Source organism: Schistocerca nitens, chromosome 10 (genome assembly GCF_023898315.1).
Source record: "Schistocerca nitens isolate TAMUIC-IGC-003100 chromosome 10, iqSchNite1.1, whole genome shotgun sequence".
Lineage (NCBI taxonomy): Eukaryota > Metazoa > Arthropoda > Insecta > Orthoptera > Acrididae > Schistocerca > Schistocerca nitens.
The window spans coordinates 168,879,103-168,896,729 of NC_064623.1; the positions used below are offsets into that span (position 1 = coordinate 168,879,103).

Below are 17,627 nucleotides of genomic sequence, written 5' to 3' on the forward strand. Positions count from 1 at the left end.
CTCCTCGCCTTACTGGGAGACCCTATAAAGCCTACGCCGTACCACTCTACTGGTCGACGTAGGAGCCGACATCTTGCTGCATCGCTGACCTCCCCGTCATCCGTGTACTGCTTCCTGCTGAGTGCATCCTCCATTAGACCAAACACTTGGAAATCACAAGGTGTGAGATCCAGGTTGTAGGGTGGACGAGGGAAAACAGCCCAACAAAATTTTGCGAGCTCTTTTGAGTGTGCAGACTTCTGTGAGGACTCGCGTTCGTTAAGAAGTTTGTTTGGATTCTTGTGGAAATGAACATACTTTCCTGTGGGTAGCACAATACACTTCAGAGTCGACTGTTGCCCACGAGGGAAGGCATCGGACAGAAGAACCCCTTCAGAGCCACAGAAGACTGTCGTCACAATTATACTGTACGAGGATGTGCCACTGAACATTTTCTTCGGAGGAGAACTGACGCGGTGCTACTCCACGGATTGACGTTTTGTTTTCCGTTCGAAGTGACGAACCCAAGCTGCTTCACTTCTGACTGTGTGTGACAAAAAATTGTCACAATCAGCCCCATAACCTGCAAGCATTCCGCACAGAAGGTTCTTTGTCACACTCTGTGGCCGTCTGTTAGGCAGCGAGTAATCCAGTGGGCACACCCCTTTTAGAACCCCAACTGACGGACACTGTTCTCCGATGTGTTTGATTGTGATCCGTGGATCACCTCGAATGGGAGTGTCTGCACGTTTCAACACTGCCAAAGTCACGGCTGTGTGTGGTTATTTGGCAATTGGGAGATCGGATAGATTTGCGAGACCTCATTGCGGTGATGAGAGATGCCTTACCCAACAATTAACTGTGCTTTTGTTTACTGCTGGTCTCTGTAGACATTCTGCAAGTGCCTATGAATATCTGTGATGCTCCGTCTTCCTGCTAAAACAAACTCAATGACAGTTCTCTGGCCCACATTACAGACGCCATTTTGAAGGGTATGTAACTACAGGGGCTGAAGTGGGAATATTCCATTATGTACCGCAACAAATTCCGCATTTTTTTCACTCACTGTTCGCCAAGAAAAAAAAAGGTGTTGCATTACTTACTGAACACACCTCATATAAAGTTATTACACTACTCTGCAAAAGTTACAGACAAGACATAGAGTAACATAACATTTTACTGTGTCAGAGGAAATGAATTAAAGTTAAGGAGCATGTTGCCAGTGGTCTGCCAGTCTTGCACAGAAATCCGGACGTCACACAGCGTGATTATAGTGTCAAATAGGGCTGGCCCCTCAACACGAGGCAGTTGAAGCGACATAGTGTGTGAATCGGCAATTAACTGTTAAGTTGGACTGTGGTAATGTTTGTCGTTAGAATGTGGTCCAGGGACAACATATGGCAAGAACCGATGGGAAACTGGAAGAAAGGCGAAGTGTGATGAGTGTAGCATAGGAATTTGTTATTGTTCATAGTATTGTTTCACATTTGCAGGGAGTGTTTCAAACCACAGGCAATGCTGCCCAAAGGAGAGGACGTGGTCGACTACAGCAGTAGATGACCACTACAATGTACAACAGGCAGGAAGGGACTCACACGGAAGAGCGTGGGCAACAGCAATCATATTTAACAGGACTGCAAGGCCTGTAATCTCACGCTCCACAGTGGCACAACGAATTACTGGGAGCGGTTCTTCGTCCGAGAACAAGTACATTGTGCTCTGTTGACATCGTCACGTTGGCGAAACAGTTTCCAAAGGTGCCAAGGGCGTGAAGACTGGACCAACAAGGAGTGCCGCCGCGTCCTCTTCTCGGATGAAAGTAGGTTCACTCTGAGTAGTGATTCACAGCGCCATTCACATTGCCAATGCTGGGAACGTGCACCCAGGAACATTGTCAAGCATAATCGTTTTTGTGGGCAAGGTAATATGGTATAGGGAGCCACTGGCCAACATTACTGAGTGACTGTATTCCTTCACCGTGTACGTCTTTACAGGGGTGGACCAAGAGAGGTGGTGCAGTGGACACCACACTGGACTCGCATTCGGGAGGACGATGGTTCAAACCTGCGTCCAGCCTCCCGATTTAGGTTTCCCGTGATTTCCCTAAATCGCTTCAGGCAAATGCCGGGATAGTTCCTTCGAAAGGGCACAGCCAACTTCCTTCCCTGTCCTTCCGCAATCTGGTGGGACCGGTGACCTCACTGCTTGGTCCTCTTCCCCAAATCAACCGACCAACATTATAGGGGTGCATTCGTCCGTGACTTCATTTTATAAAGATGGCAAATGCACGGCCGTATGGGCCAGATCAGGTGGAGGAGTTTCGGAACGAGAGGATATTCACCAAATGGACTGAACTGCCTTTCTCTGGACTTCAGTGTCACACACCACGTGTGGGATGCATTGATGAGAGCACGTCCACATATCCCAAGGACCACGCAGCAGTTGTCAACAGAGCTAGTGGGGGAATGGAACGCCCGAACAAAAGAACTCGTTAGTAACCTTGTGTGCCCGCATCTCGTGGTTGTGCGGTAGCGTTCTCGCTTCCCGCGCCCGGGTTCCCGGGTTCAATTCCCGGCGGGGTCAGGGATTTTCTCTGCCTCGTGATGACTGGGTGTTATGTGATGTCCTTAGGTTAGTTAGGTTTAAGTAGTTCTAAGTTCTAGGGGACTGATGACCATAGATGTTAAGTCCCATAGTGCTCAGAGCCAGCATGGCAGCATGTTTCAGAGCAAGCAGTTCTGCCCACGGTGATAACACACCCTATAAGCACCATCTACCACCTTTTTAATGCCATTGGTGCCACCATCAATCGCAATGACTCCAATGTAATTAATGTCTTTGAATAAAAGTGACATTTTTGTTCGTCCCATTGTGCCTGTCTCCCAGTTACCTTCTATGATATAATGTAGCGTTCTTTCCATGTATCGTCCAAGTTTCATCGAGACACATTATTTGACAGTGACACATCATTCGACAGTTACTTTCGTTCTTAAGTTTTGCACACTAATGTATGCATGTAAGCTTCCCCCAAAGAAAAGTTCGGAGTAGGTATTAAAATCCATGGAGAAGAGATAAAAACTTTGAGATTCGCCGATGACATTGTAATTCTATCAGAGACAGCAAAGGACTTGGAAGAGCAGTTGAACTGAATGGACAGAGTCTTGAAAGGAGGATATAAGATGAACATCAACAAAGGCAAAACGAGGATAATGGAATGTAGTCGAATTAAGTCGGGTAATGCTGAGGGAATTAGATTAGGAAATGAGACACTTAAAGTAGAAAAGGAGTTTTGTTATTTGGGGAGCAAAATAACAGATGATGGTCGAAGTAGAGAGGTTATAAAATGTAGACTGGCAATGGTAAGGAAAGCGTTTCTGAAGAAGAGAAATTTGTTAACATCGGGTATTGATTTAAGTGTCAGGAAGTCGTTTCTGAAAGTAGTTGTATGGAGTGTAGCCATGTATGGAAGTGAAACATGGGCGATAAATAGTTTGGACAGGAAGAGAAGAGAAGCTTTCGAAATGTGGTGCAACAGAAGAATGCTGAAGATTAGATGGGTAGATCATGTAACTAATGAGGAGGTACTGAATAGAACAGGGGAGAAGAGGAGTTTGTGGCACAGCTTGACAAGAAGAAGGGACCGGTTGGAAGGGCATTTTCTGAGGCATCAAGGGATCACAAATTTAGAATTGGAGGGTAAAGATGAATACACTAAGCAGATTCAGAAGGATGTAGGTTGCAGTAGGTACTGGGAGATGAAACAGCTTGCACAGGATAGAATAGCATGGAGAGCTGCATCAAACCAGTCTCAGGACTGAAGACCACCACCACCACCACAACAACAACAACAACAACAACATCTAGGCCCAGATAAGAGACAAGTTGTCACCCCACTCAGGAAAAGCGTTTTGCTAAAACCCGCGGGAAAACGTGTAGTAGAAGTAAGACAGTACTTATTGAACCACCCTCGTAACACTGGGTGCCGGGACTTACACATGATCTCCAGTGAGTTGAGGTACGGGCGGCGAAGCAGGTTGGCCTCTTCTTGGTTGAAGACGCGCTGGAGCGTCTGGTCGTTGGAGCCTCCCATGTAGTCGCCCGTCTCCCAGCGGTACACCATCGTCGCCAGCTGCACCACGCTGGCCGCCTGCGGCACACACACAAAACACACTGCACTCGGTACCACACCACAGGTACAGTGCACCAGCCGTCTGAAGCTGTATGAGCAGGCGGGAGAGCAGAATGGAACGAGGCTAATCTTCTGTATCGCGAGATATCACATGACAGTTATGCACAAAACTGTAACACTCCTCACAAACGAAAAGTACTAGGGTTGGAACTTTAATAGTGCCAACTACACTCCTGGAAATGGAAAAAAGAACACATTGACACCGGTGTGTCAGACCCACCATACTTGCTCCGGACACTGCGAGAGGGCTGTACAAGCAATGATCACACGCACGGCACAGCGGACACACCAGGAACCGCGGTGTTGGCCGTCGAATGGCGCTAGCTGCGCAGCATTTGTGCACCACCGCCGTCAGTGTCAGCCAGTTTGCCGTGGCATACGGAGCTCCATCGCAGTCTTTAACACTGGTAGCATGCCGCGACAGCGTGGACGTGAACCGTATGTGCAGTTGACGGACTTTGAGCGAGGGCGTATAGTGGGCATGCGGGAGGCCGGGTGGACGTACCGCCGAATTGCTCAACACGTGGGGCGTGAGGTCTCCACAGTACATCGATGTTGTCGCCAGTGGTCGGCGGAAGGTGCACGTGCCCGTCGACCTGGGACCGGACCGCAGCGACGCACGGATGCACGCCAAGACCGTAGGATCCTACGCAGTGCCGCAGGGGACCGCACCGCGACTTTCCAGCAAATTAGGGACACTGTTGCTCCTGGGGTATCGGCGAGGACCATTCGCAACCGTCTCCATGAAGCTGGGCTACGGTCCCGCACACCGTTAGGCCGTCTTCCGCTCACGCCCCAACATCGTGCAGCCCGCCTCCAGTGGTGTCGCGACAGGCGTGAATGGAGGGACGAATGGAGACGTGTCGTCTTCAGCGGTGAGGGTCGCTTCTGCCTCGGTGCCAATGATGGTCGTATGCGTGTTTGGCGCCGTGCAGGTGAGCGCCACAATCAGGGCTGCATACGACCGAGGCACACAGGGCCAACACCCGGCATCATGGTGTGGGGAGCGATCTCCTACACTGGCCGTACACCACTGGTGATCGTCAAGGGGACACTGAATAGTGCACGGTACATTCAAACTGTCATCGAACCCATCGTTCTATCATTCCTAGACCGGCAAGGGAACTTGCTGTTCCAACAGGACAATGCACGTCCGCATGTATCCCGTGCCACCCAACGTGCTCTAGAAGGTGTAAGTCAACTACCCTGGCCAGCAAGATCTCCGGATCTGTCCCCCATTGAGTATGTTTGGGACTGTATGAAGCGTCGTCTCACGCGGTCTGCACGTCCAGCACGAAGGCTGGTCCAACAGAGGCGCCAGGTGGAAATGGCATGGCAAGCCGTTCCACAGGACTACATCCAGCATCTCTACGATCGTCTCCATGGGAGAATAGCAGCCTGCATTGCTGCGAAAGGTGGATATACACTGTACTAGTGCCGACATTGTGCATGCTCTGTTGCCTGTGTCTATGTGCCTGTGGTTCTGTCAGTGTGATCATATGATGTATCTGACCCCAGGAATGTGTCAATAAAGTTTCCCCTTCCTGGGACAATGAATTCACGGTGTTGTTATTTCAATTTCCAGGAGTGTATTTATCCGAGCGGGATTAACCGAGCGGTCTCAGGCGCTGCAGTCATGGACTGTGCGGCTGATTCCGGCGGAGGTTCGAGTCCTCCCTCGGACATGGCTGTGAGTGTTTGTCCTTAAGATAATTTAGGTCACGTAGTGTGTAAGCTTAGGGACTGATGACCTTAGCAGTTAAGTCCTATAGGATTTCACACACATTTGAACATTTTTTTGCTATATGTACAAGAATATGGTAATTCCATGTTGTATACAGAGCAAAGTTGGTGTCGTTGTAGCGTGGATCCTTTCGTAGAATGACGGAATATGGCTGTGATTTGAAAATGACGTGAAATAGAGATGTTACAAAAATGCTTGACAATGACGCTTAGTCGAAATTAGCGAATTATATATGTCGCGTTACAGCCTACCCAGGACAATGTTTACGTATATTATAGCTCAAAATGGGTGACCGACATGTTAGACCCTCTTTCACTAGTGCATATTCTGTGCTCAGCAGACTTATGTCCGCACCCGTTAGCTGAGTTGAAGCCGGCACGGTAGCTCAGCGTGTTCGGTCAAAGAGCTGGTTGGCCTCTGTAATAAAAAACTGAGTGGAAGGATCAACAAACAAACTTGAACGGATGTCGTGTGACGTCCGCAACGACCATACACACACAAAAAAGTGGTCAGCGCCCGCGTTCGATTCCCGGCTGGGTCGGAGATTTTTTTCCCTCAGGGACTGGGTGTTGTGTTGTCTTAACCATCATCATTTCATCCACATCGACGCGCAAGTCGCCGAAGTGGCGTCAAATCGAAGGACTTTCACCCGGCGAACCGTCTACTCGACGGGAGGCCCTAGTCACACGACATTTACATTTTAGTAGACTGTTCATTGCATTCGAAAGATCCTGTAATTTTCTTCACGTTCATAGAAGATGGCAGTGTTCCCACCTGCTAACGGGCGTCCCGCTTCCCACGCCCGGGTTCCCGGGTTCGATTCCCGGCGGAGTCAGGGATTTTTCTCTGCCTCGTGATGACTGGGTGTTGTGTGATGTCCTTAGGTTAGTTAGGTTTAAGTAGTTCTAAGTTCTAGGGGACTGATGACCACAGATCTTAAGTCCCATAGTGCTCAGAGCCATTTGAACCATTCTTGCTGACGGGCGTTGATATATATCAACGGGGACAGGTGAAAAAGTGTGCCCCGACCAGGACTCGAACTTGAGATCTCCTGCTTACATGGCAGACTCTCTATCCTTCTAAGCCACCGAGGGCACAGAGGATGGTGCGACTGCAGGGACTATCTCGCGCACGCCTTCCGCGAGACCCACATTCTCACCTTGCATGTCCACACACTACATGCGTAGTGTCCCACCCCAACACACTCATTTTCGTGGAAGACATTCTTACCAAGTCCCGGAGCAGTTCGGGAATATGTGTGCATCCGCACAGAAGAAGTAGGTCATGGTCGGTGTTGCAGAACTATACACTTAAATGGATATGGTGTCTGTTCTTTGGGACATGTCCGAAAGAACAGACACCATATCCATAGAAGTATATTATTTTTGATATCCTTTCAGCTTGCACTGTAATCTCACCTCAGAAGTGGGTAATTACGAGGGTTGGAATTTTAATGGTGGCAACTATTTATTTACAGCTCGCACAAAATAGATACGTGTTTCAAAGTTTTACTGACCTTCAAAGTCGTCACCAGCATTGTGCATTACCCGTTGCCAGCGATGTGGAAGTCGTAGGATACTCTTAGCAGTGCCAGTTGTGTTGACAGTTCGAGCGGTGCGGTCTATTGCGCGACGAATATGTAGCGGTTCTGAAGCGAATGCCGCGAAGTGTTTCCTTCTGTTTAGAAATCGAGTTGAACTCACGAGGGCTTAAGTGAGGGCAGTGAAGTAGGTGGTACAGCACTTAGCAGCCCCATCAGTCAAACAAATCAGTAACAGGTCGCACTGTACGTCCTTGAGCATTGTCCTGCAAAATGATGGCCAGGTCCTGCAGAAAGTGTCATCACTTCTGTCTCTAAGCTGGTCGTAGGTTGTGTCCCAAAGACGAACAGCACAGAGACACAAGTGATGACACTTTCTGCAGGACATGTCCATCATGTTGCAGGACAATGCTCAAGCAAGTACAGTACGAGCTGTTACTGCTTTGCTTGACTAATGGGGTTGCAAAGTCCTATACCACCTACTGCACTCCCCTGGCTTAAGCCCTCGTGATTTCGATTTCTAAACTGAAGGAAACACTTCACGGCATTCCCCTCAGAACTGATACAAATTCGTCGGGCAATAGACCGCACCGCTCGAACTGTCAACACAACTGGCACTGCTAAGAGTACCTTACGACCACCACATCGCTGGCAATGGGTTATACACAATGCTGATGATTATTCTGAAGGTCAGTAAACCTTTGAAACACGTATCTATTTTGTACGAGCTGTAAATAAATACTTGCCACCATTCCGTATTTCTAGATTTCCGGAAAACTTTTGACACCGTTCCTCACAAGCGACTTCTAATCAACCTGCGGGCCTATGGGGTATCGTCTCAGTTGTGCGACTGGATTCGTGATTTCCTGTCAGGAAGGTCGCAGTTCGTAGTAATAGACGGCAAATCATCGAGTAAAACTGAAGTGATATCAGGTGTTCCCCAGGGAAGCGTCCGGGGACCTCTGCTGTTTCTGATCTATATAAATGACCTGGGTGACAATCTGAGCAGTTCTCTTAGGTTGTTCGGAGATTATTCTGTAATTTACCGTCTAGTAAGGTCATCCGAAGACCAGTATCAGTTGCAAAGCGATTTAGAAGAGATTGCTGTATGGTGTGGTAGGTGGCAGTTGACGCTAAATAATGAAAAGTGTCAGGTGATCCACAGGAGTTCCAAAAGAAATCCGTTGGAAGTCGATTACTCGATAAATAGTACAATTCTCAAGGCTGTCAATTCAACTAAGTACCTGGGTGTTAAAATTACGAATAACTTCAGTTGGAAAGACCACATAGATAATATTGTGGGCAAGACGAGCCAAAGGTTGCGTTTCATTGGCAGGACACTTAGAAGATACAACAAAAAATAAAGAGACAGCTTACAGTACATTCGTTCGTCGTCTGTTAGAATATTGCTGCGCGCTGTGGGATCCTTACCAGGTGGGATTGACGGAGGACATCGAAAGGGTGCAAAAAAGGGCAGCTCGTTTTGTATTATCACGTAATAGGGGAGAGAGTGTGGCAGATATGATACGCGAGTTGGGATGGAAGTCATTAAAGCAAAGACGTTTTTCGTCACGGCGAGATCTATTTACGAAATTTCAGTCACCAACTTTCTCTTCCGAATGCGAAAATATTTTGTTGAGCCCAACCTACATAGGTAGGAATGATCATCGAAATAAAATAAGATAAATCAGAGCTCGAACAGAAATGTTTAGGTGTTCGTTTTTCCCGGGCGCTGTTCGGGAGTGCAATGGTAGAGAGATAGTATGATTGTGGTTCGATGAACCCTCTGCCAAACACTTAAATGTGAATTGCAGAGTAATCATGTAGATGTAGATTAAAATTCCAACCCTCTTAATTACCCACTTCTGAGGTGAGATTACAGTGCAAGCTGAAAGGATATCAAAAATAATATACGGATATGGTGTCTGTTCTTTCGGACATGTCGAAAGAACAGACACCATATCCATTTAAGTGTATAGTTCTGGCAATACCGACCATGACCTTCTTCTGTGCGGATGCACACATATTCCCGAACTGCTCCGGGACTTGGTAAGAATGTCTTCCACGAGTAATGAGTGTGTTGGGGTGGGACACTACGCATGTAGTGTGTGGACATACAAGGTGAGAATGTGGGTCTCGCGGGAGGCGTGCGCGAGATAGTCCCTGCAGTCGCACCATCCTCAATGCCCTCGGTGGCTCAAAAGGATAGTGAGTTTGCCATGTAAGAAGGAGATCTCGAGTTCGAGTCCTGGTCGGGGCACACTTTTTCATCTGTCCCCGTTGATATATATCAACGCCCGCCAGCAGCTGAAGGTATTAATATAATTCTAATTTCATCACAAATAATAGCCGCTAAGAACACTGCCATCTTCTATGAACATGAAGAAAATTACAGGATCTTTCGAAAGCAATGAACAGTCTACTAAACTGTGAATGTCGTGTGATTAGGGTCTCCCGTCGGGTAACGGTTCGCCGGGCGCAAGTCTTTCGATTGACGCCACTTCGGCAACTTGCGCGTCGATGTGGATGAAATGATGATAATTAGGACAACACAACACCCAGTCCCTGAGGGAAAAAAATCTCCGACCCAGCCGGTAATGGAACGCGGGCGCTGACCACTTTTTTTTTGTGTGTGTGTGGTCGTTGCGGACGTCACACGACATCCGGTCAAGTTCGTGTGTTGATCCTTCCACTCAGTTTTTTATTACAGAGGCCAACCAGCTCTTTGACCGAACACGCTGAGCTACCGTGCCGGCTTCCACTCAGCTAACGGGTGCGGACATAAGTCTGCTGAGCACAGAATATGCACTAGTGAAAGAGGGTCTAACATGTCGGTCACCCATTTTGAGCTATAATATACGTAAACATTGTCCTTAGTGGGCTGTAACGGGACATATACATAATTCGCTAATTTCGACTAAGCGTCATTGTCAAGCATTTTTGTAACATCTCTATTTCATGTCATTTTCAGATCACAGCCATATTCCGTCATTATACGAAAGGATCCACGCTACAACGACACCAACTTTGCTCTGTATACATCATGGAATTACCATATTCTTGTACATACAGCAAAGCTCACTGTGGAATGGATCCTTTTGTAAAATGACGAAATATGGCTATTTTATACTTGTAATTAAGAGTAATTTGAAAATGACATGAAATGCAGATGTTAAAAGTCTGCTTGACGATGACGCTTAGTTGAAATTAGCAAAAAGCATGATTATATAAACCTCGCATTACAGCGTACTACGGACCATGTTTTCGTTTATTAAGCAGCTGGAACCTGTAGATCCCCACAAATACAACATTTTATGTATTTTTATCTAGCTTTGCAAGGATGTTCTGTATCGAAAATAAGGTTGCCAAGACAATCCTTAGTTTTTGAAAAAAAGTGGACGTCAAAGTCGATAAGAGAAAATCGTATATTCAACGCTAGGCGTTGAAAGCTCGTCTAAAATCGAACCTTTTAATAACATATTAGGGGTCAGAATGAGATTTTCACTCTGCAGTCGAGTGTGCGCTGATATGAAACTTCCTGGCAGACTAAAACTGTGTACCGGACTGAGACTCGAACTCGCGACCTTTACCTTTCGCAGGCAAGTGCTCTACCATCTGAGATACCCAAGCACGACTCACGACCCGTCCTCACAGCTTCAATTCTGCCAGTACCTCGTTTCCTACCTTCCAAACTTCACAGAAGGTCTTCTACGAACCTTGCAGAACTAGCATTCCTGGTAGAGCATTTGCCCGCTAAAGGCAAAGGTCCCGAGTTCGAGTCTCGGTCCGGCACACAGTTTTAGTCTGCCAGGAAGTTTCAACATATCAGGGGGTCCGATGTAAATAATGTTCGAGTTATTAAAGTTTTTGTGTTTTCACGCTGTAGCTAGGCTACCCGTCATTCTAAACGTCTAGCAGAGCGATCGAGCACTCAAAGCATTAGAGCACAAAAGTACTGTCCCGTGTTTGATTTTGGGTCACGTTTTTTTTTCATTGGATTTTTTGTCGGTGTATCTGATAATGGAAACACCTTTTTTAAAAAAAATACAGCATCGAGAGGTGTGATTAATAATCAGATATGTATAAAGGATGTATTGACAGTTATTTTCATTGCCGCGCGAGATTAGCCGAGCGGTCTAGGGCGCAGCAGTCATGGACTGTTCGGCTGATCCCAGCGGAGGTTCGAGTCCTCCCTCGGGCATGGGTGTGTGTGTGTGTGTTTGTCCTTAGGATAATTTAGGTTAAGTAGTGTGTAAGCTTCGGGACTGATGACCTTAGCAGTTAAGTCCCATAAGATTTCACACACATATATAAGTTATTTTCATTGTGATACATGACACACAATGATATGACTTTCGTAGACGATGACGCTCCGCCCACCTGCACCGTGAAGGTTATACCACCGAAATGTACCTCGCCTTGTCAACCATGTGACGTTTCCTATTTCCGACAAGCGAGTAATTTCATCGCACGACTTCAAAATCATGGATCTCACAGCCGAGCAGAGAATTACAAGATAGGACGGATGCTATTAAAATTCGTGCATTGGTGCATAACATGCTGCAATGCCTGTCTTTCAAGGTGTAATTTTATACGCTCGGTACGCATCCAAATTGATATCTGACAGATCTCTTTTTAGCAACGTGAATCAGATATATTTTTCAAGAACAATGTATTGTAAAACATGTCATTGGCGAAATTTCGTTCGTGTGTTGCGCATAGTATGGTAATATTTATGTTTTGCTGTTTATACAATAAGTTTCATCCCGCTGATTGCAAGAACTCTCACGAATAGACGATCAGTTAGGATTCTGCAATAATACAGTTTAGCTGTATTGTTGCACTACGTATCAGGACAAAAAGCAACTGTAAGTATGTTATATATACCAATTTGATTATTAGTCATACCTCCTGATGTTTCACTTCAAAAAAGGGCAAAGAAAAGAATCCAGCTACCAATGTACTACCAGATACTCCGCAAAAAATCGAATAAAGAAACGCTACTACCAAGAATGGAATACGGACCAGCGGTCTGGTAATACAGGGTGTTTCAAAAATGACCGGTATATTTGAAACGGCAATAAAAACTAAACGAGCAGCGATAGAAATACACCGTTTGTTGCAATATGCTTGGGACAACAGTACATTTTCAGGCAGACAAACTTTCGAAATTACAGTAGTTACAATTTTCAACAACAGATGGCGCTGCAAGTGATGTGAAAGATATAGAAGACAACGCAGTCTGTGGGTGCGCCATTCTGTACGTCGTCTTTCTGCTGTAAGCGTGTGCTGTTCACAACGTGCAAGTGTGCTGTAGACAACATGGTTTATTCCTTAGAACAGAGGATTTTTCTGGTGTTTGAATTCCACCGCCTAGAACACAGTGTTGTTGCAACAAGACGAAGTTTTCAACGGAGGTTTAATGTAACCAAAGGACCGAAAAGCGATACAATAAAGGATCTGTTTGAAAAATTTCAACGGACTGGGAACGTGACGGATGAACGTGCTGGAAAGGTAGGGCGACCGCGTACGGCAACCACAGAGGGCAACGCTCAGCTAGTGCAGCAGGTGATCCAACAGCGGCCTCGGGTTTCCGTTCGCCGTGTTGCAGCTGCGGTCCAAATGACGCCAACGTCCACGTATCGTCTCATGCGCCAGAGTTTACACCTCTATCCATACAAAATTCAAACGCGCCAACCCCTCAGCGCCGCTACCATTGCTGCACGAGAGACATTCGCTAATGATATAGTGCACAGGATTGATGACGGCGATATGCATGTGGGCAGCATTTGGTTTACTGACGAAGCTTATTTTTACCTGGACGGCTTCGTCAATAAACAGAACTGGCGCATATGGGGAACCGAAAAGCCCCATGTGGCAGTCCCATCGTCCCTGCAACCTCAAAAAGTACTGGTCTGGGCCGCCTTTTCTTCCAAAGGAATCATTGGCCCATTTTTCAGATCCGAAACGATTACTGCATCACGCTATCTGGACATTCTTCGTGAATTTGTGGCGGTACAAACTGCCTTAGACGACACTGCGAACACCTCGTGGTTTATGCAAGATGGTGCCCGGCCACATCGCACGGCCGACGTCTTTAATTTCCTGAATGAATATTTCGATGATCGTGTGATTGCTTTGGGCTATCCGAAACATACAGGAGGCGGCGTGGATTGGCCTCCCTATTCGCCAGACATGAACCCCTGTGACTTCTTTCTGTGGGGCACTTGAAAGACCAGGTGTACCGCCAGAATCCAGAAACAATTGAACAGCTGAAGCAGTACATCTCATCTGCATGTGAAGCCATTCCGCCAGGTTGTCAAAGGTTTCGGGTAATTTCATTCAGAGACTACGCCATATTATTGCTACGCATGGTGGATATGTGGAAAATATCGTACTATAGAGTTTCCCAGACCGCAGCGCCATCTGTTGTTGAAAATTGTAACTACTGTAATTTCGAAAGTTTGTCTGCCTGAAAATGTACTGTTGTCCCAAGCATATTGCAACAAACGGTGTATTTCTATCGCTGCTCGTTTAGTTTTTATTGCCGTTTCAAATATACCGGTCATTTTTGAAACACCCTGTAGGGCAGAGCATACTAAGTTTTTGGGTGTACATACAATTGAGAATCTTAATTGGAAAATTCATATTTTGGATCATCTAAGGCGACTAGCTTCAGCAACTTTTGCAGTCAGAATGATTGCCAATTTTGAGGATACAGAAATTGTTGTGTTGGCAGAAAAGCCAACACCGTGTTACTAGAGGAGGCCGAAATGCACGCGTTTTAGCTCACGCAGGCTGGCGTGAGGAGGGAAGAACTATACTGACGTGAGGTCTGGAACATGACAAGGAATTAGAATTCAGAAAGCGCACGTAATTAGTTTGATACTTAACTTTAATCCATTAATGATGAACGTCGCTCTTAATGGTACATGAGTCACAATATTATCTGTTCACAAGATAGTACTTATAGTAACTGAATATTGCGCCTTGCTAGGTCGTAGCAAATGACGAAGACTATGCTAAACTGTCATCTCTGCAAATGAAAGCGTATGTAGACAGTGAACCATCGCTAGCAAAGTCGGCTGTACAACTGGAGCGAGTGCTAGGGAGTCTCTCTAGACTAGACCTGCCGTGTGGCGGCGCTCGGTCTGCAATCACTGATAGTGGCGACACGCGGGTCCGACGTATACTAACGGACCGCGGCCGATTTAAAGGCTACCACCTAGCAAGTGTGGTGTCTGGCGGTGACACCACAGAAATTAGTAAGTTAACATGTATACTTTCATTCTCTGATGTCATACGGAATAATATTTTGGAGTAACTCAAGACTTAGACAATAAGTATTCATTGCTGAAAAGGAAGTGGTTAGAGTAATGTGTGGGGTTCATAGTCGCACGTCTTGTACGCATCTTTTTAAAACATTGGGAATTCTTACAATAGCCTCACAGTACATTTACTAACGAAATTTGTTATCAACAACATGGGCCAGTTTAAAAACAACAGTGACATTCATGATTATAACGCCAGAAAAAAGAAAGACTTATACTACTCAACCTATCTTTGGCACAGAAAGGGGTGAAATAGATGCTATAAAAATTTTTGACAAATTACCAGATGAAATAAGAAGTCTGACAGACAGCAGTAATAGCTTCAAAAATAAATTTAAATCATATCTCCCTGACAACTCCTTCTATACCATAGATGAATTCTTGAATAGGAATAAATAAATCTACTAATATGCATGTTGTGCCCTTTAAGGGAATGGGGTGAATAATTGAAATATTAATCTTTAACACTGTATTGTAATATACACACACATTAAAAAATCTTGTTTCATATGTGCATTTCTTGTGCACTTGACACGTTCCACATCATAACGGGCTTCCGTACCGTGTGATTGATCAATGGAACACGCAACCAACCAACTAACTAAGTCGCCGCTCAACCGCCGATCTCCCTCTGCTAGGTTCGCAGAATGACGGGTACCCAAGCTGCAATTTGAAAACAGAAAAACGTTAATTACTCTAACATTATCCCCTCATATATTAATAAAAAATGTATAGCATTGAAAATACAACCTTCCGCCACAAACTTTGACCTCTATTTTTTTCAAATCTAGGGAGTGTGGGCAAAACGCCGATACATGTCTCTCTTTATTTTCAATATAGAACGTCCTTGTAAAACTTGATCAACATCAATCTTTTATTGGTCGTAACTCCGTAACTAAACACTTGCGGACCTATGTTTATACGAACTTTTTTCTTTAGTTTTACTTTTAGAATAACTTATTAAAATATTTGCATATCTTCGTGAATCACCCTGTATAGTCCACTCACAAAGGCGGTAGCTTATAAAACCCTGATTTGAGCAATATTTGAATATTGCTCGTCAATATGGGATTCGTAGAAGATAGGATTGATAGAGGAAAGGGAGGAGATACAGAGAAGAGCAGCACGTTTCTTTGTAGTTCCATTTAAATTAAGGGCGATAGTGTCACGCAGATGCTGAGCCAACTCCAGAGGTGAGTGCTGCAACAGAGGTTTTCTGCATCGGGGAGTGGTCTGCTGTTTCAGTTCCGAGAGCGTACGTTCCTAGAACAGCCGACCAATCCATTGCTTCACCCTACGTGTATTTCACGGAAAGACCGGGAAGGTAAAATCAGAGGCATTGGAGGTGACCCTGAGCTTACCAGGAATTATTCTTCCCGCGAATCTTTCGCGAATGGAACAGGAAAAGAGCGAAGCGGCATTGGTCACAAAGTACTCTCCGTTACACACTGTAAAGCGGCTTATGGAGTATAGATGTGCATGTAGACACAGCTGTACCTTAGGAGCAAAGCAACTCACGACGATTAAAGCAACAATTGTATTTCCCATTCATCACGATTTTTCCGGGACCGTGCCGATTTTAACCCTTTATTTGACAGTGTTGCTCTCAAGTCATACCTCGCTTTTTTTTTTTTTTTTTTTTTTTTTTTTTTCCATCAGTCTACTGACTGGTTTGATGCGGCGCGCCACGAATTCCTTTCTGTGCTAACCTCTTCATCTCAGAGTAGCACTTGCAACCTACGTCCTCAATTATTTTCTTGACGTATTCCAATCTGTCTTCCTCTACAGTTTTTGCCCTCTACAGCTCCCTCTAGTACCATGGAAGTCATTCCCTCATGTCTTAGCAGATGTCCTATCATCCTGTCCCTTCTCCTTATCAGTGTTTTCCACATATTCCTTTCCACTCCGATTCTGCATAGAACCTCCTCATTCCTTACCTTATGGGTCCACCTAATTTTCAACATTCGTCTATAGCACCACATCTCAAATACTTCGATTCTCTTCTCTTTCGGTTTTCCCACAGTCCATGTTTCACTACCATACAATGCTGTACTCCAGACGTACATCCTCAGAAATTTCTTCCTCAAATTAAGGCCGGTATTTGATATTAGTAGACTTCTCTTGGCCAGAAATGCCTTTTTTGCCATAGCGAGTCTGCTTTTGCTGTCCTCCTTGCTCCGTCCGTCTTTGGTTATTTTACTGCCTAGGTAGCAGAATTCCTTAACTTCATTGACTGCGCGACTATCAATCCTGATGTTAAGTTTCTCGCTGTTCTCATTTCTACTACTTCTCATTACCTTCGTCTTTCTCCGATTTACTCTCAAACCATACTGTGTACTCATTAGACTGTTCATTCCGTTCAGCAGATCATTTAATTCTTCTTCACTTTCACTCAGGATAGCAATGTCATCAGCGAATCGTATCATTGATATCCTTTCACCTTGTATTTTAATTCCACTGCTGAACCTTTCTTTTATTTCCATCTTTGCTTCCTCGATGTACAGATTGAAGAGTAGGGGCGAAAGGCTACAGCCTTGTCTTACACCCTTCTTAATACGAGCACTTCGTTCTTGATCGTCCACTCTTATTATTCCCTCTTGGTTGTTGTACATATTGTATATGACCCGTCTCTCCCTATAGCTTACCCCTACTTTTTTCAGAATCTCGAACAGCTTGCACCATTTTATATTGTCGAACGCTTTTTCCAGGTCGACAAATCCTATGAAATTGTCTTGACTTTTCTTTAGCCTTGCTTCCATTATTAGCCGTAACGTCAGAATTGCCTCTCTCGTCCCTTTACTTTTCCTAATGCCAAACTGATCGTCACCTAGCGCATTCTCAATT

General features: G+C 45.5%; 1 protein-coding gene across 1 annotated transcript in view; it reads right to left on the minus strand.

The window, feature by feature from the left end:
* The window catches only part of LOC126210119 (lysosomal-associated transmembrane protein 4B-like), a 261,374-nt gene that overhangs the window by 21,982 nt on the left and 221,765 nt on the right, over nucleotides 1-17,627 (minus strand). Inside the window, exon 3 of the mRNA XM_049939262.1 lies at nucleotides 3,973-4,126. Within this exon, the coding sequence (XP_049795219.1) occupies nucleotides 3,973-4,126 (154 nt within the window). The remainder of the gene's footprint in view (nucleotides 1-3,972; nucleotides 4,127-17,627) is intronic.